Raw genomic sequence first — 24,969 nt, forward strand, 5'->3', positions numbered from 1 at the left:
TTCAAGTTCCACTGTTCATTGATCATCTTCACCTCGTCCCAGACCCGTCGACACGAGTGGGCGAGTTTTCCCTCCGCCCAAACAATCCTCTGCAACACTTCCGCCAGGTCTGCGAAATTATTGATACCATGCAAAGTGCTATATTCTGCAACCCGGTTGACGAACCAGCTTCGGTGAGCTTCGTCTTGAGTAGTGACCGCCCCGATCATCAAAACCCAGCATAGCAACTCCGGGTTCCATATTGCCGGATTTCCGGACGCAGCCGGATCTACCTCTAAGTTGGCCTTGAGAGACAACGCAATCGCCGAAGGAGATACCCCAGAGAGAGTGATCGCTGGAGACACAATGTACAAGAACATGATCTTACTCAAATACACCGACCGCATCATCTTCACGGACTCTGGCGTGCTCATCAAGCCCACTGGTTCCCCAGCATATCTGAGGCGAGCATAAGTCGAGTGGAAAGAAAATCTTGAAAACCTTCGCCACTGGCGCATTTCATTATGTCGTCGTCGTTGGGGTGTCGCACTGGGTCTTGGACTTTGGATTGTAGTAGAAACTTTACGTCGTCGAAAATTGAGGGCGGGATTTCGACAGACTCGATTGTTCGAATGGGTAAGACGTCTCCAGAGTTGGAATTATTGCCCTGTTGAACAGGAATGGATGCAGCTTCACAGAACTCCGGAGGAACGACGCACCTAAATCGAAAGATTTACAGTTTGGTCTTCCAGCAGCGGAATACCTAATGTATCCTACTTACTAGTTCGAGAGCCGCAAGAGCACACAATACAGCTCTGGCTTTCGGGACCCCTTCCTCAAATCCAACGCTCTGACTATCGCGGCAAGGTGTACTTTGGCGGTCTCGCTGTGAAGAGTTGGACATCGCAACTGGTGAGAGCGGAGGACACTCAGCAGCGCGCTAGCCATCCAAATCTTGGTATGCAGAAAGTTTACTTGAGTACAAACAGGACTTACATCAATATACGCAAGCATGCTGATGGTGCAAATCACCGAATCGGTCAGATTACTTGCGGTGGCCACCTGAGTTTGCAGTGCAGACATCGCTGCTCCACAGTAAGACCAAAACTCCTTTTCGCAGGGCTCCCCTTGGAAATGTCGTGATTGGACCAAAGTGGTCATCAACATCAGAAAACAGGCCGAGTTGTCCAGTGCAATTGTGAGGAACTCTCGCTCATACTTGTTTATCGCGCCTTGGCTATTGAGTTCCGTCATATCTGGGATGCGTGACCAGTGTGATTAGCAAGCAACATTTCTATACCGACAGAAGAATGCATTGTAACAACTACTTATCTAGCCGATGGAAAGACCCAGGAGGGTGACAGGGGGAGGGTGACATACAATATCCAAAAAGGGCATGGACCTCGTTATTTGCAGGAACAGGAAAGCGAATGAACGGATCCCTTTGAAAGGAGCTGACCAGATCCTAGACTGGCGGTCTTCGAAATGACAAAACAGCTCTTGTATTCCCGTCCATTGCGAGCAGTGTCATAGAGTCTTCTCTTGAGGTCAACTCTAAAACACCACTGGTCAGTTGCCTTTGAGTCTGCTCTAGATTCAGGGGGTCTCTGGGCTCAAGGAACTCAAGGAACGCTACTTGGCACAATGAACCTGAAATCACCGCGATTTCCCAGTGCTTTCCTTTCTCTCGATCCTGAACCAGCCGAGTTGGGTGCGTGGAGGCTTTGATGGTTGCGGGACGACCTCTCACTCGGCCAAAATATCCAATTGATTGAGCTGCTTCCGCCGGTGGAAGTCGACCATCAGATGCTGCCTAATGGACGTGCCGTCCGGTCGCGCTGTCGACGAGGCACCTCGAGTCGCATGTGGCACGAACAGCAGCTTCCGGCCCTCTGTTCTCGTATCTGACACTTGGATGGCAGGGCCCTGACGGAGCTCAGATTCTGGTGGCCGTGAAAGTTCCATGTTGTCGAGCTCTGGCTTTGTAGAGACTGCTCTAGAGTTTGTAGTGACCAGTAGCATAGATGAGCGCCACAGAGTAACACAGCGAAGACCGTGGACTTGAAGAGGGAATATTTACGAACGCCAATCTATCAACAGGATGGCACTCAAGGCATACAAAGGCTGGTGGCCACCAAGGCGATGTAGAATGAACGGAGCGGACTAATCCTCTCCTCGCCATCCTGAAGACCGTAAAAAGTAAGTCTTCCTAATCCGTATGGATTTCGCATGTTGGTCTGACTAATCAACCCGACACCTCTGATGACACCCCGTGAAGGCGTTGTGAGTACCAGTGCTGAACCTATGATATGGATCCTCTTCAGGAGCTTATCGCAGCAAGAGGCGATGCTGGAATCATTATCTCCTCAGTTGTGAAGCCAAGTCAAAAGCCCCCACCATCCAGATCAAGCAAGGAACTCACCAATACAATGTTGTCGCCCTGGCCACCCTTGCAACAGGCCTCTTTTAGTCGTATCCACTCCTTAATGACGCTGCATCAGCTTGACGAAAGCCCCTTTTGCTAGAAGCTGTAAAGACTCTGAATATGAACCGCCCAGATCTGTAGGAAGGCGCGTTGGATGGTGTTATGGCAACGCCACGCACACCTGCTATTTGTCACGCCTTTCAAGTTCTTGTTTTGATCATCGCTACGCATGATCTCTCAGTTATCAAATCTACAAAGAGGACAACATGATGGCTTGAAACAAGTCCTGTTGTAAATCGGGGCCCCTATTCTCTTTTTCTTTTCCTTTCCTTGATCACCTGACCTTGTGAAATCGTCACGGAAGTCTAGGCTGCAATGGCCGTTCACCCACCCCCAAATCGCCAGCCAGAACGAAACTGCTGATATTTTCATGTTTCGGCACTCAATCACTGTAATTAGTATAACTTGGTGTGCTGTTGAACCGACACCTTTACATGACGTAATCAAACTGCTCAAACCCCCGGGTGCCTCAGTCCTGGACTTCTGGCAAGAGTTTGGTATGACTGACTGTCGACGACCTCGGGCCCGAGTTTTCTGCACGGGAACTCAGATTTGGGCTATGACATGACAAGCGTCTAGAGTCGACCTCACACTTGGAATCGCATTGATCATGCCGAGAAAGCGTGAACCAAGAGCGTGCGATATCTGTCGCAGCCGCAAAGTACGATGCAATTCATCTGAGATAGGCTTGCCTTGCTCAAATTGCTCTCGAGTTTCTGCAGTCTGCTCTCTGAATGCCGCGTGGGGGAAAACACCGCTGGAGAAGCCGGCTCGGAACCATGTTCCTTCTGCCAATATCCATACATTCAGGGTCGGCGAGTCGAAGTCATATGTTCCATCGAGCGAAAATACATTCAAAGTCGCTGCAACATTCTCAAGCCAAGCTTCGTCAGATGCTCTTCACCGCAATGCCACGGACAAATCGCCACAAGGTCTTATTGATCCACTTCTACCACCACTCAGTGTCGAATTGCCAAATTATATTAAGCCCCTCCCTAGGACCATCGACCAGGATATTTTGCGACTGCTGTACCAAAAAGGGGCGCTGAAAGTTCCCCCAAAAGAAGTATCCGATGAGCTGGTCCGAGGCTTTATTTGCTACGTGTACCCCTTCTTACCAGTGCTGGACTTGGGCACCTTCCTTGACGCATTAGGCGGCACAAACGGCCAAACTATAAGCCTACTATTGTTCCAGGCGGTAATGATGGTAGGTGCCACATTTGCCGAGTTTTCACAGTTGAAGCGTGCAGGGTTTCAGAGTCATAAGGATGCCCAAAGGATATTCTTCGAGCGTGTCAAGCTGCTCTACGACATGGACGTGGAATCGAACTCAATAACGATGATACAAGTTCTCCTTCTGATGACGCACTGGCAAGGACAACTCAATGACCCAAAGGGACGACTCTACTGGCTTGGGATCGCTCTGTCATTCGCTACTGGTATGGGTTTGGACAGCGCTGATCGTTTCCCTCACCAATCGGACCAAGGCCGATTCTGTGGCAGACTATGGGCCTGCTGCATGACCAGAAGCCATATCTTATCCCTGACGGAGCGTCGGCAAATCCCTCTTCACTATTTCGCCAGAGAGGTGCAAGTCCTTCGCTTAGAAGACTTGGACTGTCTGGCTTTGACTCGGGGGTTGGAGATGTACTACCTACCCGGCCGTGACGTGGAAGCAAAAGCCATGTGCCACTTTTACATACAGAAGATCAAGTTGTGTGTCATCCTCAGACATATTTTCGAATTGCAGTATGAACGAAGAGGCTTGAAGTGTGTTGATTCGAGCGATACATTAATGGTGCTGATGCCAAAGACGAGAACTCCCAGCGTCTACATGGTTGCTCACGACCAAGAACTCCGTGATTGGTACGGGGAGACCTCTTCGATGGATACCGCCTTCGGTCAGGACCATCGCAGGAATGGAAGGGTACTAGGTGTTCACTCAGCGGCACTGGAGATGCTTTATTTGACCGCACTGACCGCAGTCCACCGTCCAAACGGCTTATATGACCAGTCACCAGATTCTGCCACTAGAGCATTGCAGGATTTTTCGTGTCTCACCTTGAGATCTTCTGCAAGGCGAATTACAGAAATCGCAAGACTTCTGGAGGGCAGCAACGTTGTACAATATCTTCCACCGTTAGCCATTGGTGCTTTCATCGCTGCATCTATTCAGCATCTTAAAGATGCCCTATCTTCGGACTCAGAGCTGCAGGGCACAGGGTCACTCTATCTCAGCCAAACTCTTCGGGTATTCGGGCTATTGAGGATGAAGTATAATTCTGTGGACTCCGCGATCTGCTTTATCGAGCGTGTCAAAAGCAGCAAAGACCTCTCTCACTCTTTCGAATGGGAGACTCGATTCCATCCCATGAATCTTTGGGACGAAATTATTACAACAAGCTACTCTACTGGAGAGCAAAAGCCCAGAAGTCCTGCGGAGACACCGTCCCTGTCGCAGCTTAATATGCAAGGTAATAACCTGAGCTTGACTGAACAGATCCATCCCGCGACGCCTCAGAGTTTCCACGACAGCAACGAAATCTCCAATGCACCAGCCCGGCCAGTCCTAAATCTCGAGGGCTACTCTGAGATACTCCTAGCAACCATGGACTGGTCACAGGTCGATCCAGCCATGACCACTGGAATTTAATGAATTGCCTATTGATTCTCTCAGGCGCTTGTGAATACGCCGCCACGAGGACAAGTTGAGCTTCATCCTCTGTTTTTGTATGTCATCGGATTTTCGCTTGCATCTCCCCACACCTATACTCGTCACGACTTTGTCATGCGGAATTACATACTACTATTCCAACCGCAGGTATGTCGCATCCTTCTTCTGTATGATGGAATTTCGGCATGAAGCTCCGAAGGTCGCGTCTCGGGATGTGGAGATTGCCAGACCGAGGGCTTTCGATGGAAAGCTTGCATATGAATCTCGGATGGTCGACCGGAAAAGGCAAGTCCGAAGGTTTTGACGATCCCGTCCCAATCCACTGCCCCTCGTGCGCTTATCAGGATCGAACACCATTGGTGAACTTATCCGTAAACTCTGTTGAGCACATCGGCTGGTCCCTGCACTTGAGGAGTGCACGCTCTTGATCCTATTCGTTTGTCGCTCATCGTTTCCCCCATGGGGTAGTGCTTTCTGGAGTCGACCAAAGCATCGGTAAAGCAGGGACTACCTCGTGGACCATGGTGGGGATAAATGCTTATAAGATGCCTTCTTCGAGATCCGAAGTCGTTCTTCTATTCAGCAATTCGATTGATCCGTCAAACATGGCGATTTCAGTAGAGAGCATCGCAGCCAAATCCGGCACGCCGGAAATCTATACGGCGCATGAAGAGAAAGTTGGCAATCGCTCCTCTGCGAGAGATGACTTCGACAGTGATCCTCAAGCCTACGAGGCACGCAAACTTGATCTTCGGACTATCCTTGGACTGCTGGTCTGTTCCTAACTACGAATAAAGAACCATGACAGTTACTGACACTAGAAGGCTCTTGCGGTCACCTATGAATCTTGCCTCCTCTCCTTCGTCTTACCCGGGGTGATTCTATTGGCAATAAACGAAGACATCGGTCCTTCGAACAACATCGCATGGGTTGCTACTTCTTGGGCACTTGCAAGTGCCGTGGTTATGACTGTCGCTGGGAGATGTAGCGACATATTCGGACGTCGCAACTTCTTCATCACAGGGAACCTCCTGGGGATTATCGGTTGTGCAATTGCTTGCAGGTTGGCCAGTACACTCTTAACAATAATATTGTACTGAAAATATGGCGGATAGAGCTAGGAACGTGTCCATGCTCATTCTCGGGGCTTCGTTTCTGGTTAGTACCGGCTCGCTCCACGTTTCGAATATCACTGACCTCGTCTTAGGGTCTCTCTGGTGGTTTGCAGCAACTGGCCTTTGCAGCGGCGAGTGAAATTGTTCCTAAAAGAAATCGAGGACAGACAATAGCTGCTCTGAGCATTGTCTCGCTCCCAGGGTCGGCCTTTGGCGCTCCAATAGGTAGGTGATGCTGACTTGTACTTATATGTCTTCTTATTTCATTGCAGCATATCGGATTATCACGGTAGCCTCCTGGCGTTGGACATACTATGTGTCTCTCATTGTCAATACTCTGGCATTCATCTTAATCCTTGTGTGCTACTGGCCTCCGGATTTCCTTGGGCTACATCCGGAGGGGAAAACACGGCGCCAACAATTTTTCGAGCTGGACTTTCTGGGACTCCTTCTTTTCGGCGGTGGATTGACTACGTTCCTTGTCGGTATCGGGTTTGGAGGAAACCCTTATCCATGGACCAGCGCAATTGTCCTGGCTCCGACTATCATTGGTGGTCTCTCCGTCTTTGTAGCATTCCCTCTCTGGGAAGCGTATAGTCCCGATACGATAACGAAATTCTGCCCCCCTCGACTCATACGCGACGTTAGAGCCGTTGTCGTGCCTATAGCAGTCTCGTTCGTTTCAGGTATGGCCCTTATAAGTACAGGTATTCTATGGCCACAGCAAGTTCAACGTCTCTTTACTACGGATCCACAGACTATAGGCTGGTACGGCCTAGCTACTAATGCCTCTGCCACCGGTGAGTGTAGTTCGCATCGTTTATGGCATGCAGCTGACGTTCAAAGTTGGACTTATAGTTATTGGTCAGACCTTCGCAACTGTTCGCAGGACGAGGTGGCAATTCATTTTCGTTGTCGTCATGATGGCGATCTTTCTGGGATTGAATGCTACAGCTAATCAGCACACTCCCGCAAGAGCAATTATTTTCGTCGGGCTTGCCTCAGCTATGGTGGGTGCCACTAATTGCATCAGCATTCTCATCGTACAGCTCGGTGCTCGCGACCAAGATATTGGACTTGCGACCGGTTTGGTCAACTCCACCCGTGGTATCGGCGGCGCTGTTGGGGTTGCCATATATTCCAGCCTGTTGGCAAACCGAGTGACTAGCACATGGGCCCCTAAAATCGGCAAGGCACTGCTTGGGGCTGGTCTCCCTGCTTCTTCACTGACAGAGTTTCTCAGTGAGTTGAAACAAATTGATATCTCAGTGGTTTGCTAACTGGGTATATAGCTGGGCTGCCGGTTGGAGATGTTTTGAATGTACCTGGTGCTACTCCCTCTATTATCGAAGCAGGACTAGAAGCCCAGAAGAATGTATACGTGGATGCTTTCCAACTAATCTACTGTGTCACTGTGGCCTTTGGGGGTTAGTAAAGATACGTGGTCTGAAATTGTATGAGAGGCACTAACATTGAAACTAGGGCTCGCAATCATTGGCGCGCTTTTCGTTGCGAATGTGGACGATAAACTTACAAAGTAAGCCCTTCCGCCATATGTTGTTTGTGGGACAATACTGATCCGAGCCTATCTACAGACAAGTAAATGTTCAACTTGATCGACCACATCTGATTGGGCATGGCAATGGTGAGGCTATGGTGCTTCGCGAGAAGGAATAGGAGCTGCGGTGTTATTGCCGTAGATGTAGCTGATACGTCAACCAAACGGCGAAGGAGGGTGGAATGGCTTTGGCGAAGCGAATGTCTTTTCTGGGCATCCGTATCCTGCAAATGTTCAAGAGCAAGAAATGGCTCGATCGGGTTGACCAAATGCAGCCTTCGCATCAGGGACCTAGGCCGCAACGGGCACAAGGATCTCCTATTTCAAAACAAAATTACGTTTGACCGATGCCTTGGTACCTAGCTTGATTGATTTCGAAAGGTCGCGTGCAGGACCGCTCCAGAAGCGCTACGTGTGATTTGTTTGGCTCAAACTGATAAAGATTGCTTGATAAAGCTGTAGAAATAGACGTGATAACCTTTGAGGTGGGAGGTTTTCCATCAGCCTCCCCGAGCCCGAACTGGTTGAAGCCCAGGCTGACTGAGATCCTGGTACCTAGACCATACACTCAGAAGACTCGGGGCATAGCTGCAGTTAGCTATTTGGTCAGACTCGAGTGAGGCGAAATTCAAGGCTGTCGATGAAGGAATTGGCGCCAAGAAAAGGCCACTTTTCCTTGTAAGATGCTAGTTTGGGGCATTAGCGAGGCTGGGGTCAAACCTAGGCAGAAGGAAGCATAGAATACTTGAGTAATGTTTATTCCAACTCAGAACCTAAGTTGTTTGGGTGTAAAGTCTCGCCGATTTCTGTGCAGCCTCGAGGCAATTTAAAAAATCCGACAACGGTGCGTACTATCAAGCGGCACCAGAGATCCACCTGCAGGGAGCCTGTTGGCGCTGGAGGAGCGTTCCTTCAGTTGACATACAGTGTACTAGACCACACCTTTGAGATCACCACTGAGATCCGTAGATCTCTCGGCAAAATGGCACTCGCAGAGATTGTCGGACATCTTGTGAGTCTTGATCAAGTCTTGACTCTTTTGCTCACGACATACTTCTACGAGATATTTTTGTCCGCACACTTTGCTAAACTCACGATCGTCCAGTCTCTCTTCTGCATTTTGAACCTTGTGGCTACGGTCATTCTCCAAGGGTATCAGATCCGCATGCTCTTCGAGTTTGCCATGGCTTACCCAGGCTGGGCCATTCTGGGCTACGGGATCTATCTGATTTTCTATTTCAACATATTCAAGGAGGAGAAAAGAGCGCAAGTGGAAGCACTGAGGATTCTTGCAAATGCCCCGGGCCAGGGATTACTCAAAGGATGAATGGTGCGAGACGGTTCAGAAGACAAACGTCAGGCGGCGAATGGTGGGTCAGGTGTCCGCAGAATGCAGGGGTCAATAGCCTTGATCCTTGATTGGCCAGGAATTTTGCCGAATGGGGCAACATCTCTCATAATTATATTACTAGAACCATTTGAGAGTGTGCTAAGATGCTGGGGGGAAATCACGCTCTTTTTTGATCAGCGTGCTAATTGAATATGGAAAACGTGGCAGAATGATGGTCATCTAAAAAATGGCATGTTACGAGGAAGGGGTTGACGGGGCCGTACTGGAGTTCTTGCAAATAGGAACTGGCTTCTTCACCTGGTGCCAATCGATCAGGCAACTTTGTCCACCGTGATGATCCAGCGGCTTAAATAGCACTTCCTCGGTCTCGCCACTGGGCAAACTAACGTCCATCTTTGTCCAAGCAGCCGGAATCTTTCCCTTGATAGTTGACCGCCTTTCTATCCGCGACGCGAAAGGGAACGGAACAATCCATCAGTCGTCATATTTTTCGGTAGCAATGAGGGAGGAAAGCAGAGTGTGAGGAAATGTGCTCGCAATTCGATGCTTTGCAAACTCCTCTTTGCCGGCACCCTTTCCGCCGGTTCCAAATTCACAACCAAAGTCGTTCACAAAATTGTCGTACGTTGTCCCTGGCTTCAGAGCAGAGAGAACACAAATAATATCGAGGAACTGGTCCTTGAAGCCCAAGCGAGGAAAGGCCCTAACAACCTCCCTGTATTCATCGACAGTGATCAAATCATTTGAGATGAAAGGTCCTTGGAAATCGGCCAGGATGCCCATGCTTGAGAGCATGACTTCGGGCTCTTTGTGCTGAGCGAAAGAGGGCGTTGTGTGAAGCGCAATCGCATCCCAGGCAAGTCGAATGCGGTGTTTGTCCCAGTTGTTGGCAAGTTGGTTCTCCTTAAGATGTGTGCGGGCCATGTTGGCGCTGTCAACTTCGAAGCGCTTATCCTTGGAAAGCAGTGACTTGTCAACTGCCCAGCCTAAGTCATGCATGATCGCAGAGTAGACGATGAGTTCGACGTCCAGGGGCTCACTTTCCTTTGGTAGCTTTTGAGAAATCAAGACAGCAAAATATGCACTGCGGATACTGGAGTTGACGGTGGTAGGACTGGTGACTCGCTTGCAGTGTTCAAGAGCATCTCTGATCAGAGGAATCACAGGGAAGCTGAGGGTTCCGTTGAGCAGGGGCGGAGAGGGAGCTTTTGATGACATATTCCAAGGTAGATTCACCTAGTGACAGAGACTTGTGACGAAAGTTTGCAGATATGCGGTTTGCTCAAGATAGCTGGATTTCCAGGGTTTCAATGCTTTGGAAGTTAGTCTCCTATTTATAAAAGACTGATGTGTCCACTATTCCCGCGGCTGGAGTTTGCGGTGAGAGCAGACTCAAAATGGGCTGAATTTTCATGGTTCCTATACTGTGAGCGGTATCTGTGGCCAAATTTCAGGTTACTAGTTCGCGATTATTTGAGATTGCTTTTTGCACTATCGATGACTTTTCCTATTAGGTGACCAAATTTGATGGTCGGAGGCGATGCCGATCACGAGGGTCCAAGTTCGAGGAGTATTGGATTGATACAACCGAAAGTGACTGAGCCCAGTTAAGGGGCTACTACGTATCCACTGACCTCTTGAGGCGTCCTGCGGAAATGATTAGTATACTTGTAAATTGCCTTGTTTAGAAAGAGGAGGAAGAGCTCAGGACCCAATATGACGAACGGTTTCCCTACTGCGGCGCTAGGCTGTGTTTACAGCACTTCTTGTCTTCGTGCTAAACTCCTGAACATCGATTGTTCCAAAGGTTGCTTACCACTGGCGCTCTCTACAAAGCAGGGACTCTCAGTCAGCATAGAATATCCTAAAAAGGCTTGATTACTCCAATAGGAAGTTAAATGTAGTGAAAACCCATATTCCAGCCAGGGGTGATGTAGAACTTTAGCTGTTCTGAAGGCAAGACCACCTATTGGTAAGGATTGCGGATTACAAAATCATGGACGCGTAGCACCTCATTCTGACCTAGGCATCAGGACAACTATAGAAACCCTGCTCCGAAGGGAGCCCAGCTATATAAATCAGGCAATAGTTCGTCCCTGACCACCTTGAAATACAACAAAATTCTTTGACTTGCTTTCCCACAGCTTGAATACCAAAGATTGAACTCTGAGCTCCTTAGGAAACATCTAGAATGGCGATGGGTGTTATTGTGAAAGAACTATTAGCTCGAAATAGGTATTGTCATTCCACCAAGAAGCTCTATTCTGTCTGATCCCATGCAGTACGTATGCAGAAGGTCACAAGCGAATTCCGACTTGGGAAGAGTTCGGAGCTGCTGGAGCACCCGCACCACAGATATTGACAGGCTTGTTCAAGGACAAAGAGATCGGGGTATTGAAAACCTGACGGTATCAACTTGTAGTCACCTGTGCCGATCCAAGGTGCATCCCAGAGCGCTTTTTCAAGCTCGAAATTGGAGGGAAGCTCAATTCTTGCAGGCCCATGACGAACGTTAAGGTCCTAATCTCCATGTCACAGAAACCCTTGTTTCAAGGACTACTGGTGCAGATGTCAGATCAGTCCTCCCAAATATTCTGGCACTTGACTATCTTGTTGGACTTACAGATATACTTGTTGTCAAACATACCGATTGTGGCGGTCTTCAGATTCGAGATGCCAATGTGAGAGAGCAACTAATTGATCTTGCACCTGGGTCGAAGGCAGAGATAGAGGCCATGAAATTTGCAGAGATCACGGGGTTAGAGACATCTGAATCCCTGTTTACCTTCGGAATGTCGCTGATACGCCTTACCAGGACTCTCGAAGACAGTGCTGAAGATGAAGTGGCCTTTCTTCGGGCTTCGGAGCTTTTGCGACCCGAGCTAAAGGAGAGGACGTATGGTTAGGTCTGGAACTTAGAGACAGGCAGCTTAAAAAGCACAGTAGCGGGAAATTGATATACTCTGTCTTCTTACCGTTGTAACGGTTCGAAAAGTCCACTGTTCGCGCAGATTTTTCGACACGCGGCATTGGAATCGTCTGTCGCTCCTTGTGTTCATCACGTAATTATGTACGTGTTCTCATCACTGATTCTGGAGGTTACGTCGTAGCGCACAGTCTACTCTAGGCATGTTGAATGATCACCTCCTGGCTTCTTTACTGTCAGCGGTCAACCGGTCTTCTGGGATATGTCTTTTTTGGTCGTTGTGAATAGGGCTCGGCGATTGCAAGCAGCCTGCGTTGAATTACTAATTTGGTTCCAACCTTGTGATTCTTTCTTTCCACGTGTACCCATGAGTTCAGGGTGATATCGTGGCTCTGCTAAGTGACTATGTCGTCCGTGCTCCTGTGAGTTGCTTAGAAAAGGAACTTTTCATTGTGGTACCATGGCTATGACTCGAAATGCCTGTCCAGAGGCGTTGCCCTGCTTGTGATAACCTGAACCCGAGAACAGTATCCACACGACCGCCCCAGGTCGTCTATGTCGCGGCCATAAAGAACATAGGTACAATAGTATTGGTCCAGGATATAGGAACAACTGTACACTTGATAAATTTGATATGGCATCAAACTCGGTTGTTTTCTCTATGACCATGGAACCGTAAAAATTAGAGCAATGGCTCAATGGCTCATGCTGTCGTCGCAACCACGAGCTGATTTGGATACTCATCGAGTATTTCTTCCCTCCACCCGAGGGTTTTCCACGCCTGCACAGTCATTTCGACTTGTCAGGCCTCACATACTCTAAAATCTTGCTCCCAGCTTTGACGGCAGCCTTTTCAAAGTTCTCTTTCTTTGGTATATAAGTGCCAAAATCAACTTTTGCCAAAGTATCGAACTCCACATGCACCTTGACATTGTCTCCAGAGGTAAATGGCAGCACTTTGCTCTCGGGCGCACCGTAGTTAATGTCTTCACGGACTCTAGATGGGGTTTCTGCTAATTCTGATGCCCTTCTTCGGCTCCGAGGCCGATGGCGTACTTTGTCCATGCATATGGGTCGATACCCAGTGGTCAGTTCAAGTCTGCTATTTTCATGACAACCATTAAAACATTCTCACGTTATGTTGTAAGATGCTGACTCGAGTTTTAGTTACTGTTGACGCTAATATTCAATTAGCGCGTACTAGCTCTACAGGCACGTGACGCACTAGCAAAAATGGACCTCAAACACTCCGTGGCGCTGGCCAGAATGCCTCCTATCTTGAATCATGAAAGCGCCACTGTATCGGCATTTGGAATGCTTTGAAATCATTGAAAAAGGGCTCCTGAAGGTCAAATGTCCAGTTAATTCGTATATAGACTAGAACAGAGAACATAGAGTGGAAAGGGCCAGAGACCTCAATCATCATCCTCTTGGACTTGCCTAAGTTGCCAAGTTTGTATTCAACAGTCACAGGGGTGGCCTAATATTGTACCTGGCACCATGCTGAAAGTATACAAGCTCGGAGAATACACCAAGCGGTCATGCCACTGCAATGCTATGTACAAATGTGTTTATGCCTGCAGTTCGTAGTGTCCCTGTCCGCGAGTCAGGATGAATCACGCCCTATGCTTCGTTGGCTAGCTCAAATGCTGGGCTTCAAATTCAGACTTGGCCAGGCTTGCCTAAGCTTGTTTGGCTCCGCTTTCCAGGAAGGCTTTCAGTGCCTACATCATAGACATGAACGATCTAAATCATGCGGGAGTAGGAGCCTATTTACGGACCGTCAATGCCGACCACTCTTTTCTATTCCGTAGCCTTTCGCGACTGTTGACGAGGCTGCCGAGTCCATTAGATAGATATCTAATTCATCTAGCCGAAAATTCTCAGCATGTTACCGCTGCCAAGGACAAGTCTATGGCCCCCTGAATATTGAACACCATCTAAGTACGCATCCAAACAAAAGCACTCTTCACCAGGAGGCTTCTACCCCCTTCGTGTCCCCCCATCACCATACCATCAGTGAAAGAAACACACATTCAATATTTACTACTTGCTGCCTGCCAATGGACGCCGGAAAATATCGAAGCAGCACACGATAAGCCGAGATAAAACAATTAACCGATCAATTACTACCAAATCTTTCTACAACCTCTGATCTTCCCCATCGCAGATCTAGTTATCGATATCGGTATGGGCATTTTGACTTGGGCATCCGACAACGGCTAATGCTCTAGCAAAAATTTATTGATATCCGCATATGTCTGCTTGTGACCATATTCCATATTCAAGCCATGGCCACCTCGAGGAACGACAATGTTTTTGAGAGGTCGAGCATCTGGGGCTATAAGGTATGTATAGTTAAGTAGACTAGGGACTTGAGGGTCTCCAGTCTTGTAGCAGTCACCTCCACAAAATACAAGATCTCGCTCTCCGGTAATGACGAGAAGGGGCCCCGTGAAGTTGTTTCTCTCTGGGAAGCCGACCTGGAGGACTTCTCCGGGAGAGGTAGGACTGGTATTGTTTGCAGCCCAGATGAGGGCTTCTGGATCGAACTCTCCTGGTGCAAGAAAGGCGGTCTGTATGCCGGACGGGTGGTCCCATGCTATGTAGCCAGCGGAATAGTCTTTCGAAAACCTGGGGATTTCCGTGGTCGAGAGCCAATTAGAGCCCAACATGAAGTAGTCGGCCCAGGTTCCATTCGCACTGAAGCCGGTGAGGACCGCAGCGTCTGATATGGCTGGATAGTCTCGGATCAGACTCAAAGTTAGTGCAGAACCGATCGAGTGGCCGACGTGATGCACTTTTTCAAACTCATGTTCTATGCCTGGGAAGGTGCCGTTGTGAATCAACTCCGTAATGAGTTTCAGAGCCTGTTCTGAGAGCGGGGCTTGAACATCCCGTAGTGGATCAGGATGGTCGGACTCGCCAACGCCAATTCGATCCCACGTTAAAGTGCTGAAGCCGTATTCATCTACGGCTGCGTTGAGATAGGAATAGTTGAAGTTATTGTATGGCAAATCCCAGTAGCTCGAAGTCGAGGTCAGCACAAGTCTTGAACAGATTTTGCGCAATAATCTTACGTTCTGTCAAATCCACCTCCATGAGTGAGAATTTGGATCTTCTTGCCATGGCCGTGATCTGGCGAACAATAGGTGGTTCCAATGTTGTAGGTGCCACTGACAGTGGTGTACTGATAAAATGAGCATTAGTACATAAGCAGTGTTGAGAAGGTATATGCCGTGGTACACACCCCACCAAACACATCTTGAGCATATGTGTGTCCCTGTCTGTTGACGTCCAGAACCCAGTTTATTACCTCCACATTGTTGGAAGGAGGACTGATGTTCCAGCCGCTGTTTTGTGCAGAGATCGTTACAGGTATGGTGAGGTTCTGGCAATGGCGCGCAAATCCGAAGTGAGCGGTCAAGGCCAGGACAAGCACAATGTCTGAGCGAACCATATCTCAAATCCGTTTATGCTATTTGTGAAGTCTCCCACGATTCAGCTTGAGTCGTACCCGGCAACTCTATATGTAGTTCACAGCTCATCTTGTTCAAGTGCTGCATAGGTAATGAGGATGATTTATCATTCGGAGTCACATGTATCAGGGGACCAGTGTGACGATCGCATTCTAGACCCATGCTCCCGTCTCCTACTCTGTCATCATACGCCGGACGCCTATTGACCATGTACGCAGGCCAAGTCCTGATGTAGTGCATTCAAGCAACGCAAGGCTCCAATAGTCTCTCTCACTCTCTCACACACGCAGTGGATTATGTGCAATAAACCATAAGCCAGGAGATTATAACTCCGTCGAAGTTTGGATGGTGTTTGCTAGCACGAAATAGCGCAGCAAGGGCTGTATAACATGACAAATAAGTGATACTGATGGATAGCATCAGCAGAGCCTCAGTAATAGTCTAAGAACAGCCTCAACATGGGCAGGGGGCCACGCCGCGAGCGAGGGTGATTCCGGATTATCCGCGTGGTTTTACTATAGAAGGCCATCATATCAGCGGTGGCATATCAAACCAGGGTCTGGCAGATCCCTTCCCTCTCGTTTGACCATGATGCTCTTTCGGGTAAGCCTTCGGGCGATCTGGCGGAACGAGGTAGCGGACTAGGGCAACGAAGGGTTTAGGGTGAATAAGCTCAATGCAATATGCAGAAGATGCGTATTCGGGTATCAAAACGGAGTACTTTATCCAGTACTCAAAAGTATTTATGTTGTCTCTGGCCGCTTAACTCCATGCATTTGGCTTCCACACATCTTGGTCGAAATTGCGTTGAACCCACCAGCAGGATACCGATAACAAATCACGTCTCCTCAAATCCCACCTACCGCGTGGAACTTTCTTGTTCAATGAAGAAGTCCTGGTAGCCGATTTACGACCCTTCTGACGGGGTAAATCATTTCTAGCACCAGCAAGATACGTAGTATTTCGTCCAAAGCTTGCGACCAGGCAGTGACGTCTAGGGGAAATGGGCTGGGTGTTGAACATTGGATAGGACGAATCGGTTAGCGCAGCTGAATTCTTCAAGACTCGAAGGCTTGGTGGGACTGGCCGAGTCACAATGGTTTTCTGTCGAGTTAATGGAAAATTAATGTTTTTCGTCGTTGAAGCAGTATTGACATGAGGCCTAGATGCAATTGGGGCTGGGGCCAAAGTGGGATCGTAGAACTCCAATGTCGACTATAGGCTTTGAAGGTTGTCATTGTCGATAGTTGCTGCTACTTGAGTGACAACCTTATATAGCTAGAATGTGGCTCTTCATCTGAGTTGAGTCTCACACTTCACTGTGACACAGTCGTTACACAGTCTTGAAAACCCGAGCCTCCACCTGAATCACATTTTAGCCTAGCCTCAGAACGAAAGTTCCAAACCTCCAGCTACACGCTCAAGGCTTTTCAAAGGAGTGGTACCAACCAGGTACACAGGTAAAGCTGTCATAGCAATGCTATTCAAAGGGCAGTGGGATAATTGCTGTTTCGGGGTGGTTAGAAGTATCAAACAGGCTAAATGAATGGGATGTCCCCACCTCCTAAGCAAGGGGAAAGAAACACGTAGTACATAGTACATATGAACCTAAAGTAGTGATGCGGAGAATGCCTAGGTGCGGAAGTCCAACAAGAAGAGAACACCTTGTTAATGCGTGTGATTCTAGCAAACAGGACCCGTTTAGCACTGAAAACCATTGGCAGCGTAGCTCCTGAAGTAGTCGAAGATCCAACTGTAAGCACTCTATATGTAGTCACCTCGTCACTCATATTCCTCGTAAGCAGTCAAAGCCGCCACACCGGTCCTCACCGGAGCATGCTTAGCAAGTCTTTCAAGGAATTCTTCTTTTCCCGTTCCATTTTCGTCAATTCCACAAGTTACTCCAAACAGGGACGCAAAATTGTCCAAAGTTGTCTCAGGTTTATCTCGACACAGCCTGCACATAGTGCGAATCAATTCATCCTTGGATCCGAGTCGTGGGAATGTGTCAACGGTCTCTTTGAATTCCTCCGGACTGATTAAGCCCTTGGGTGGAAGGTTTGGACCTAAGAAGTTAGCAGAAACCCTGAATCTGACCAAGATGACCTCGGGTTCTTTGTGGTGTGCAATTGAAGGTGTGGTGTGCAGGGCAATTGAATCCCAGCTCAGCTGCACGCGGTGGCGGTCCCATGAAACGTTCGCGTCCGAGAGGACAGATTGGCGCACTAGATTTGCTGAGTCAACCTCGAAGCGTTTATCGGTGGATAGGAGCTCTTTCGTCGTTGCCCATTCCAGATCATGCATCAGACACGAATACACAACTAGTTCCATGTCCAAAGTTTTGCCGGAGAGAATCGAAAGCCGACGCGATAACAGTACTGCGAAACATGCTGACCGAAGACAGTGGTTGACTGCGCTTGGGCTCATGTGCTTCTTCTGTATTCTAATGCTGATTGAAGCAAGGGTGTAGTTTCGAAGCTAACGCCACTCCGGGGCATAGTGGGGAAAAATGAACAATTTGAGGACATTGCTGCAGATTCGAGATATCTTAAGTCGATTTGAATGACAGGCAGCAACTGAGATCCTCTCACGATTCTTGTATGTGGTGGCTCGGCGGCTGCTGATCGTACGCGGCGTACTTCGGCTTTTCAAGACCTCCACAAACGATACCCGTCCATCTCGGGATACGGCGGAGTTCCAAAAACAGTAAAACATGGACGAATTAGATGCAAGCAGCGATCCCCATCGATATCCCCGTCGTGTCAGGTGCCCAGCGGTCGATGCTTCCTAGAAAGCCTGTCGGAAAAAAACTCAAATGGTGCTCGTATGGTTTCAGGTTAGGCACAAATACTCTTTTGGGAAAGAGTTCTCTAAGAAGTAATTAGAGTAAATGCCTGGCCGATTGTATTGGGAAGTACTGCCACATCGGGACCAAAGAGTCGCGAGAATGATCTCATTGCATTAGCAGGGATTCCTTCATTAGATCGCTGACCGAGGTGCTGGCCTCAGTCATACAGCACCGACTAGAAGGAAGGACCAGTCACTGAAAAGATCGAGGATGGCCATAGTTAGCTGCTTCGGATCTTCTTGCCAAGAGATATGATGACTGGGAGACAGTCAGGGGGAATGGGAACTGGAGATAGGCGCAGCCTTGTGGCGCCAATTTAGGCTAGTCCTCATGTGACGCATCTTGACGAGGCTGCGGATGACGTACAAGTTATTTGTGAGATGGAACAAACTGCCATTCATTCCTCCTCAACCTGACCCGTCCGTTAATCCATCGCCTCAACTTCTTCATCCTTAGAGCTTTCCTAGAGCTGATGTACCTTCGCTTTCTCTCCCTCCCTGTCGGTCACGCTCCAGTTCTCACAACTCTATGAAGCCACGCCTACCGCCACCCTCCACCCCTACGACAGCAGCCTTCACCTCAACCGCAGCACCAACCTTCCACCGTGGCTCCCCCCGTGCCACGTGGTGTCTTCGGTTCTGGCATAACCAGAAATAGCAGTTCCAACACCCCTGGTAGCCGACCACGGAACGCCTTCTCCCTGCTCCGGTACCTCTTTCCCAACACACATCGACGTGCACGCGAGCGGTTCTTCGGGTTCCGACACGAAACACTCCCACACTTGCGGCACCGGACGCAGGCTCGTATCTACCAGGCAATAGTACGGCGCGAGCGCAAGAAACGCGAACGACGAGCTCAGGGAAAGGGGTTTCTACCCTTCGTCCAAAGGCGCAAGAGCCGCATCCTCCGCGCGCTGTATGGGAAGAACATAGACCAACATGCTGCTGGCGCTTCTTCAAGATCCTTTGCTAGAGGTTCGTACGCCGCTTCGACTTCAAGCTCTTCCGCAGCTCCTTCTGAGAAGATGACGAGTTATGGATATGGGGGTAGTGGTGCTGGAGGAGGAGGGCAAAGATTGCCTGGGTCGAGGAGGGAGAAGGTTCGCGGCTTTCTACGTGCAGCAAATGAAGTCAGGCAGTCATACCAGGCGCAAATAGAGCAGCGGTTACAAGCGAGCGAGACTGATGGATCAATGCCGGGAGATTTTCCTGATGTGGAAATTGTCAGGAGTGGGAGAGAGGAGATGCTTCTTTTCCCCAGCTACGCCAGGCGCCATATCAAGCAGAAATCTAATCCAGAAGATTCTGCTCGACATCAGCCAGGAACCCATGAGTCTGTTGAAAGTCCTCATTCTAGTGGTGACGCAGACTTCTGGAAGAGGGAATGGGAGAAATATGAAGATGTCAATGCGATTGTCGATGTCGATGTCAGGGGTTGGGTCTACTCGCCACAAATGGGACCGATGAGTAGGAAGAATCGACTTCTGGTGGCTGTGGCAAGAAGGCTGAGTGGTGTCTATGATCCCGCTCCCAGTCCTCGTGAAAGTCGGTCGTCTAGTCAGGCACCTTCCAACCGAGACCGCCTTGAGGATGCCACCACCAGACATGAGGATGAAGTTGCTACCCAAGAAGCTGATAGGATTGCACAACATGGAGAAAGAGAAGCAGATGCTGCAGTTACGGGAAACTACAGCCAGATTCCTACGAGCAGATCTGTCAGCCGAGCTGGCTCACCAGTAAGGGCAAGGACATTCCGTGGAAATGAGAGCGGAGATGACGATCCAGGTCATAGATCAATTGTCAAACGTCAATCCTGGAATGAGCCGGCAAACATGAGTAGAGATGAGCTGATTACCGCCAACGAGTTACTCATGTCGAGGCTGAAGCCGTTCATGACCATGCCGATGGCTATGACTCCAATCACCGTCTTCTTCTTCAATGATCAGAAGTCTGTATCAAAAACGGTTACAACTGATGAATCCGGTCATTTCAACCTTCGCGCTGCGCTTGACTTCATTCCCACTCAGGTAAGAGTTTTGGCCTCGGAAAATCTGTCCGCCACGGAAGAAGTTATCATCACGGAGGGCCGTGGAGTAAGCTTGATCAGCGATATTGATGACACCATCAAGCATTCCGCCATTGCCAGTGGAGCGAGAGAGATCTTCAAGAACACCTTCATCAGGAATTTGGGCGATCTGACAATTCAAGGCGTCAAGGAATGGTACACGAAAATGGCCAACCTAGGGGTCCAGATGCATTACGTGTCAAATTCTCCGTGGCAGTTGTATCCGCTCCTCCGTAGCTATTTTTCGCTTGCAGGACTTCCACCCGGTTCATTCCACCTCAAACAATATTCTGGAATGTTACAGGGAATCTTCGAGCCAGCTGCGGAGCGAAAACGAGGCTCTCTCGATCGAATCATGAGGGATTTTCCGGAGAGGAAGTTTATCTTGGTGGGTGACAGTGGCGAAGCGGACTTAGAAGTCTACACTGATGTTGTCATCGACCATCCTGGACGGGTGTTAGGTGTATTCATCAGGGATGTGACGACGGCGGTCAAGAAGGGGTTTTTTGATCAATCTGTTTCAAACACGCCTCCAGATTCGTTGATCCCCGCGACCGAAGGACATCGGTTATCCCGTTCGCCTCGACAACGAAGCTCCGACTCGCCACAAGACCGGCCTTCTCTTCCCGCACGGCCAAACTCAGATCCCGAAACGATCACAAAACCTCTAGATGCTGAGAAGGACCTCATCGACTTCAGCGAAGATATCGACGCGACTCCAACAGCACAGGGTAACGGCAAGCCTTCGCACGTTGATGAATTGCGCCACCTGGGAATGAACGGGAAAGGCCCAGCTCCGAATAAACCCAACAAACCATCGAGTCTTAGGAATTTCTCATCAACGACATCACAGTTGGCCACATCACCTACTAATCATGATAGAATATCCGCTTCAGATACGGAGGGTCAGGATTCATTGAACAGGAAGAAAGCCCCACCACCACCACCAAAACCTCGTCGTACATCCAGAGACGTGGGATCGAGCAATAAGACTGACAATGCTAGATCTTCAGCTCCTCCTCCACTCTCGCGCGCGCCATTCTCCTCTCCACTTCAGAATCAAGCCTCCCAGGTTCAGCAACCCCAACCCCAACAGCAAACTTCAAATCTTTCCCGTCACCATAGTTCGGCTTCTGTAAGGTCCTCCCATGGCCCGGCCCCTCCACCCCCAATATCAAGGACGAATACCTCCGCCAGCACAGTCTCGACCTCAACCTACTCTTCTCGTACCACCAATTCCGAATCCCTGGAAGGCTACGTCTCTATGGCTCGTCGCCAGATCGCCTCAGCATACAACGCGCTCCCCGCCATACGAAGCACCAGCGGTGGACCTTCCGATCAAGCTGACATATCTTCCTCACCAGAGAATCGTCCCGGCCCACCAGTCCCACCACGCCGAGGCATCTCCTCATATCCAGTCGCAGCAGCGGCAGCAGCAGGTCGCTGGGCAACCGGCGCAACCGGCGGCGATCCAGCAGCAGGAGGCGATGCCGGCGCCCTTCCCGGTGCCCCGTATGATAAGAAACTCGAAATCTGGCGGCGCCGCTGGCAATACGCCGAGGAAGTCATGCATGAAAATGGTGTTGTCTTGAGGTCTTGGAGGGTGGGGTCTGATGTCATGGATGAAGCTGTCAAATTGGCGTGGAGCGAGCTCGAGAGGCAGGGCTGAGGCTCAGGGGAACGACAGGAGGGAAAGCGAAATACATAGCTGCGCTGGCCTTACTTGACACTTGGACGTCAGGTCTCGTCAGGGATCGATATGAGCTAGATTGGAAACTCTTGCCTAATCGGTGGGTTCTCGAAAATCGTTCTCAAGAACATGCAGCGGAGATCTATCTACCAAAAGTACATTATGGCTATCTAGCTTCTGGTATCATGATCTCGACTGTTTTCCGTGCCGTCTTCCGCCCACGTACTTCATCCGAGCACGGACAAAATGCAACGAAATGATGTTGTCTTGGGGACCTCAGCCGACGGGGGTGAGCTTGGCGTTCTCGATTAGTGATCTTATAAAGCATCGCATTGTAGTGTCCTGTTTTAATAGTCACCGACGAGAAGCATTCGCATTCCTAGAGAGAATGTAATTGTCGTCGACGACTCTTCGGGTGGCCACGAGACTCTGTTCTCTTCGATGGATGTAATCGAGAGAGAAGGAACGACAGACCCAAAATATCCAGCGTAGCATTTGTGCACTTAGACCAGACTCTCGAATTATCGTATGGGCTGACTTGACCTACCTGGTTTGACATCTTCAAGTGTGGGATGATCCCGATGAGGCGATCAACAAACGAGTGACTAGGTAGTCTCAGTCGACAAATGCTGTGCCATCCAAAGGCTCGATACCGTATAAGTCATACTCTTTCACAAATGTATAGCTTTCTAGGGCAGCAATGCGTATTCTGACTCAGCCTGAATATCATGAGTTGATCAACAGCAGGCCACTCGGTTCTTACAGTACCATTGTCAGGTACTTAATACCAGCTACGTTTGCTGTCTCTTGTGGAAACGTACCTTTCAGACATCTTTCATGGAAAATTGATGCCCTTGAACGAAGCAAAGCAAGGTCTGTCCTTGACTCTCAGACACTCCATCATTGGGAAGTGTCGCAGGACAGGAAACAGTGATGGGTTGCCTCTGAGAGCAGGCGTTTTAAGCGAAAGAATGGGGTGGCGTATCTGGAATAAATGCTCCGCCGTAGATGAATGAACCACTGCACTCCAGCGTTGCTTGAACCGACGTAGATGAACAGCCTTGCTTCGAGACGGCCATCACCAGCTCTAGCCTCTTCCCTTCTCGCCATGGAATGCTGCTTGTACAGTGTCAACAAGGGTACCCGTCGAGCTCCCATTGAGAGCTTCTGTCAGATGGATGACCAATAATACCATTTAATAATTACTTTGGGGAGAGTTCTCCCACAGCTCCAGGTTACTCCTTCACCAAAGATGCATGTTCTCGGCCGAGCTCGACTACAGCCAAACTTGGGCCTATCAAGATGGGTGTCTGGGATTTCATCTGTACCAATAACGCTTCCGTTTGATTCGAGAGCTTCGTATTTTAGGCGTAGGGAGGATTCTTTGATATCCATCCACGATAATGAAACGGTCAACGACGAGCTACCCGAGCCTGTTCAGTGCCCTGACCAGCGCCCGCTCGGGCAAGTGGTCACGCCTTGGAGTTCCAATATTATTGATTTGCACACCATGATGCGCGAACACATGGATGTACCACCGCTTCGTGGCATGGTCCCTCCAGGTTACCACCAGGTCTCGCACAAAAGACTTGAACCAGAGTCGCACCTCTGCGACGATGGTGCACAACTCAAGTATTCGCCTGGGCCAGAATACAAGTGCCGAGTCTGGACCGGGGGTAGCATGGACTTCAAGCCATCCTTCTTGCGACGGAGGGAGAGGAAGCTGCTCGTTGCAGCTGAACGACTTGGATCATGCCGCATCCAGGGGACAGGGATTGCGAGCAGAGCTTGGGTTAAGATCGTTCAAGATTTCAACTACTTCAAGAATAAAGACGCACAGGTCGGTGCCATCAAGGAACCAAATAGGTATCTCCTGAGGGAGAAGAAGGGGCTCCTTTTCTTCCAGGACACTCCAGACAGTCTGAGGTCTAAGGACGACAAGAGCTCAATGCTACCCGTCCCAGGCCAGGCACTTCGTTCGCTGACCATGATGCCCACTCCAGCTATGTTGTTCCGCTTCAGCGCGCTCACGTTCAACAGTCACACGATTCATCTCGATCGTGAATACACCAAAAGCGTCTACGGCATGCCGGACTTGGTTGTCCACGGACCATTGACCTCTGTGCTGATGCTGGAGATGCTGCGAACGGTGTTCGCCGAGCTAAGCCCGGATAAGAAGGCCGACTACTTCATCAAACACTTCGAATACAAGAACCACAAGCCTCTCTGGGTCAACGAGGAGATCAAGATTGAGTGCAAGCTGATGATTGCCGAGGCCGACGCCGACGCACATCGGTTTCCGCTAACTAGCCTCGAACGCAGGAAGGATTTCCACCGCGAGATGTGGAAGGTGTGGATTGCCAAGGGAACCGCCTCAAATGAGACTCTGGCTGTGGAAGGCACCGCTGCGGTTTCGGTGGCTGGACATCGGAATAGCCCACTCAATGGGATACAGCAGTACACCTTTCATCCGAGCAGAGAGGGACGTAGTGAAGACGAACCAATCAGATGGACGCCTACCTGATTATGCCTCGATATTGCTAGTACTCGTGGAAATCGCCACCTGCCCCATATTCCCTCTGCTTATCCTGTTGGCATGGGTGTACATATTAATTTTCCAAGTATGGGACAGCCAGTTCCCCCGGAGCAGGGAAGTCCGAAGTCGGTTCTACTCGTACGAGTAAGTAGGGGCGCTTTCTTGATATGTTCGTTTTGATATATGCATATGAATATACATACGTGTTATTAATCTTTCCCCGAAAGCATAGGAAGGGATTCGGGTGAAGAAGAGAGAGAATCA

General features: G+C 49.5%; 8 protein-coding genes across 8 annotated transcripts; 5 read left to right on the top strand and 3 right to left on the bottom strand.

Moving 5' to 3' along the window:
- Window positions 1-3,074: 3,074 nt before the first annotated feature.
- Window positions 3,075-5,117, top strand: A1O9_08122 (uncharacterized protein; the record flags this gene model as incomplete). The annotated part of the gene is made up of 1 exon (XM_013402508.1): window positions 3,075-5,117. The coding sequence occupies one exon, from the start codon at window positions 3,075-3,077 to the stop codon at window positions 5,115-5,117; it is 2,043 nt and encodes a 680-aa protein (XP_013257962.1).
- Window positions 5,118-5,743: 626 nt separating this feature from the next.
- On the top strand, window positions 5,744-7,685 carry A1O9_08123 (uncharacterized protein; the record flags this gene model as incomplete). The annotated part of the gene is made up of 7 exons (XM_013402509.1): window positions 5,744-5,911; window positions 5,963-6,201; window positions 6,254-6,296; window positions 6,346-6,478; window positions 6,526-7,053; window positions 7,100-7,495; window positions 7,546-7,685. 7 exons carry the CDS (start codon window positions 5,744-5,746, stop codon window positions 7,683-7,685), a joined length of 1,647 nt encoding a protein of 548 aa, XP_013257963.1.
- Window positions 7,686-9,636: 1,951 nt separating this feature from the next.
- Window positions 9,637-10,380, bottom strand: A1O9_08124 (uncharacterized protein; the record flags this gene model as incomplete). The annotated part of the gene is made up of 1 exon (XM_013402510.1): window positions 9,637-10,380. The coding sequence occupies one exon, from the start codon at window positions 10,378-10,380 to the stop codon at window positions 9,637-9,639; it is 744 nt and encodes a 247-aa protein (XP_013257964.1).
- Window positions 10,381-11,353: 973 nt separating this feature from the next.
- A1O9_08125 (uncharacterized protein) lies at window positions 11,354-12,068 on the top strand (the record flags this gene model as incomplete). The annotated part of the gene is made up of 2 exons (XM_013402511.1): window positions 11,354-11,397; window positions 11,717-12,068. The coding sequence occupies 2 exons, from the start codon at window positions 11,354-11,356 to the stop codon at window positions 12,066-12,068; spliced, it is 396 nt and encodes a 131-aa protein (XP_013257965.1).
- Window positions 12,069-14,310: 2,242 nt separating this feature from the next.
- On the bottom strand, window positions 14,311-15,548 carry A1O9_08126 (uncharacterized protein; the record flags this gene model as incomplete). Its single annotated transcript, XM_013402512.1, has 3 exons — window positions 14,311-15,115; window positions 15,169-15,278; window positions 15,339-15,548. 3 exons carry the CDS (start codon window positions 15,546-15,548, stop codon window positions 14,311-14,313), a joined length of 1,125 nt encoding a protein of 374 aa, XP_013257966.1.
- Window positions 15,549-17,349: 1,801 nt separating this feature from the next.
- A1O9_08127 (uncharacterized protein) lies at window positions 17,350-17,898 on the bottom strand (the record flags this gene model as incomplete). Its single annotated transcript, XM_013402513.1, has 1 exon — window positions 17,350-17,898. One exon carries the CDS (start codon window positions 17,896-17,898, stop codon window positions 17,350-17,352), a length of 549 nt encoding a protein of 182 aa, XP_013257967.1.
- A 1,541-nt stretch (window positions 17,899-19,439) lies between these two features.
- On the top strand, window positions 19,440-22,148 carry A1O9_08128 (uncharacterized protein; the record flags this gene model as incomplete). Its single annotated transcript, XM_013402514.1, has 1 exon — window positions 19,440-22,148. The coding sequence occupies one exon, from the start codon at window positions 19,440-19,442 to the stop codon at window positions 22,146-22,148; it is 2,709 nt and encodes a 902-aa protein (XP_013257968.1).
- Window positions 22,149-23,679: 1,531 nt separating this feature from the next.
- A1O9_08129 (uncharacterized protein) lies at window positions 23,680-24,693 on the top strand (the record flags this gene model as incomplete). The annotated part of the gene is made up of 1 exon (XM_013402515.1): window positions 23,680-24,693. One exon carries the CDS (start codon window positions 23,680-23,682, stop codon window positions 24,691-24,693), a length of 1,014 nt encoding a protein of 337 aa, XP_013257969.1.
- Window positions 24,694-24,969: the final 276 nt, after the last annotated feature.

Source organism: Exophiala aquamarina (assembly GCF_000709125.1).
Source record: "Exophiala aquamarina CBS 119918 chromosome Unknown aczIA-supercont1.7, whole genome shotgun sequence".
In the NCBI taxonomy this organism is placed as follows: domain Eukaryota; kingdom Fungi; phylum Ascomycota; class Eurotiomycetes; order Chaetothyriales; family Herpotrichiellaceae; genus Exophiala; species Exophiala aquamarina.